Source organism: Sprattus sprattus, assembly GCF_963457725.1.
Source record: "Sprattus sprattus genome assembly, chromosome: 20".
Taxonomy (NCBI): Eukaryota; Metazoa; Chordata; class Actinopteri; order Clupeiformes; family Clupeidae; genus Sprattus; species Sprattus sprattus.
Genome location: NC_137918.1, coordinates 3,185,001 through 3,187,500, shown reverse-complemented (window position 1 = coordinate 3,187,500; position 2,500 = coordinate 3,185,001). Strand labels below are relative to the sequence as shown.

General features: G+C 47.0%; 1 protein-coding gene across 1 annotated transcript in view; it reads left to right on the top strand.

Moving 5' to 3' along the window:
- mrpl3 (mitochondrial ribosomal protein L3) overlaps positions 1-2,500 on the top strand; it is a 9,784-nt gene that overhangs the window by 4,009 nt on the left and 3,275 nt on the right. The window contains exons 5-7 of the mRNA XM_080859756.1: positions 850-949; positions 1,075-1,135; positions 1,628-1,739. Of these exons, the coding sequence (XP_080715882.1) occupies positions 850-949; positions 1,075-1,135; positions 1,628-1,739 (273 nt within the window). The remainder of the gene's footprint in view (positions 1-849; positions 950-1,074; positions 1,136-1,627; positions 1,740-2,500) is intronic.

Here is a 2,500-nt window from a genome sequence, read left to right as displayed (position 1 = left end):
ATGGCGTAGGGCTCTCTCTCTGTAGGGGAGTAAAGACTGGTGATGGCGTAGGGCTCTCTCTCTGTAGGGGAGTAAAGACTGGTGATGGCGTAGGGCTCTCTCTCTGTAGGGGAGTAAAGACTGGTGATGGCGTAGGGCTCTCTCTCTGTAGGGTAGTAAAGACTGGTGATGGCGTAGGGCTCTCTCTCTGTAGGGTAGTAAAGACTGGTGATGGCGTAGGGCTCTCTCTCTGTAGGGGAGTAAAGACTGGTGATGGCGTAGGGCTCTCTCTCTGTAGGGGACTAAAGACTGGTGATGGCGTAGGTTTTCTCATTATGTTTGTTGGTCAGGCTTGTAGCTGCAGCAGGACAGAAAAGACAGTTTCTCTGAGACCCCAGCAGAAGACTTGCTTGCTCAGCACCAAGTGTGTGTGTTGTTATACCAGAAGAGATGTAGTCATTATCTTTGACCACGGGTGCTCTGACAGACGGAAACATAATGGCCCAGGAGCAGCGACGGGAACATGTCCAGAGTATTAAAGTTAGAGAAAGGGAATAGAAGAGGCATCCTTGACAGATCAGATGGGACCGTGGACAGACTGCAGTTGGCTTCAATAGATTTTATTCCATTCTGTCAATCACCTGTCATCGGCTGCCATCGCATCGCTTGCAATGTGTGTTGGCCTTTAAAGTTAAAGAAGTGTAAGGGAAAATGCATCCCCTACGGCTCAGTAGGGACCGTAGACAGACTGCAGTTTGGCTGGGGGAAGGGAGTGCAGTTTATTATGAGGACACAGACACTGCATCCCATGACTGGTGCAGTCCTCTGTGGCCCTCTTAGTTGCTTACGTCTGTGTTTGTGTCATTCTAGAGGACAGAAGAATCCATAGAGTTCTTCCGGAATGCTGGAGTTCCTCCCAAACAGAAGGTTTCAACATTCCGAGTCACTGACAATGCCATCATCAAACCAGGTAGTGAGCGCCTCAAACCCACCACCCAGTTTCACTGCCCAACATGCTGTATATCTACCTTGATCTATTCCTTTTTTGGCCATCCATCTATCCCTTGTCTGACATATTATGGTATGTTCGTTTAGGCACTCCCCTCTATGCGGCTCACTTCCGGCCTGGGCAGTATTTAGACGTCACCGCTAAAACGTAAGTCATTTGTGAACCCACACACACACACACACACAAGAAATTGCTAGTTATCTCTTTCCACCATTCCCTCCAGTGACCTTGTTTTGGTGACACTGTGTAGGGAAGGGTTTGTGTCTAGTAGTGATGTGATGGGTTTGGGTCTAGTAGTGATGTGATGGGTTTGGGTCTAGTAGTGATGTGATGGGTTTGGGTCTAGTAGTGATGTGATGGGTTTGGGTCTAGTAGTGATGTGATGGGTTTGGGTCTAGTGGTGATGTGATGGGTTTGGGTCTAGTAGTGATGTGATGGGTTTGGGTCTAGTAGTGATGTGATGGGTTTGGGTCTAGTAGTGATGTGATGGGTTTGGGTCTAGTAGTGATGTGATGGGTTTGGGTCTAGTAGTGATGTGATGGGTTTGGGTCTAGTAGTGATGTGATGGGTTTGGGTCTAGTAGTGATGTGATGGGTTTGGGTCTAGTAGTGATGAGTTTTGTTCCCATCTCTGTCTCAGGATTGGAAAGGGCTTTCAGGGTGTGATGAAACGCTATGGATTCAAAGGTCAGCCTGCTACCCACGGCCAGACCAAAACTCACAGGAGACCCGGATCTCTAGGCCCAGGAGGGGTAAGACTGTGTGTGTGTGTGTGTGTGTGTGTGTGTGTGTTTGTGTGTGTGCGCGTATGAGTGTGTCACACGCAGTTTTGGACATATGGATACAGTGGGGAAAATAAGTCTTTGAACCCCTGTCGATTTCTCATGTTTGGCAACTTGCAAAGAAATGTGTGATCTATAATTGTAATGGTAGGTGTATTTTAACAGTGAGAAACAGAATATCAACAAAAAAATCCAGAAAACTGCATTTTATAACATTTATGACTTTATTTGCATTTGATGCAGAAAATAAGTATTTGAACCCCTAGCAAAACATGACTTAGTACTTGGTGGAATAACCCTTTTTGGCAAGCACAGATGTCAGACGTTTCTTGTAGTTGGCCATCAGGTTTACACACGTCTCAGGAGGGATTTTGGTCCACTCCTCTTTGCAGATCCTCTCCAAATCCTTAAGGTTGCGTTTTGAATGGGAGGGAATGAGGTTCAAGCCCAATATTCCACGTTACATGGCCCCATCCATAGTCCCCTTGATGCGGCGGAGTCGTCCTGTACCCTTGGCAGAGAAACAGCCCTAAAGCATAATGTCTCTACCTCCATGCTTGACGGTGGGGATGGTGTTCTTGGGGTCATATTCAGCATTCTTCCCCTTCCAAATGCTGCAAGTCGAGTTGATGCCAAAGAGCTTGATTTTGGTCTCATCTGACCACATCCTGTCTCCCAATCCTCCTTAGAATCATTCAAGTGTTCATTGGCAAACTTCATACAGCCTTGTA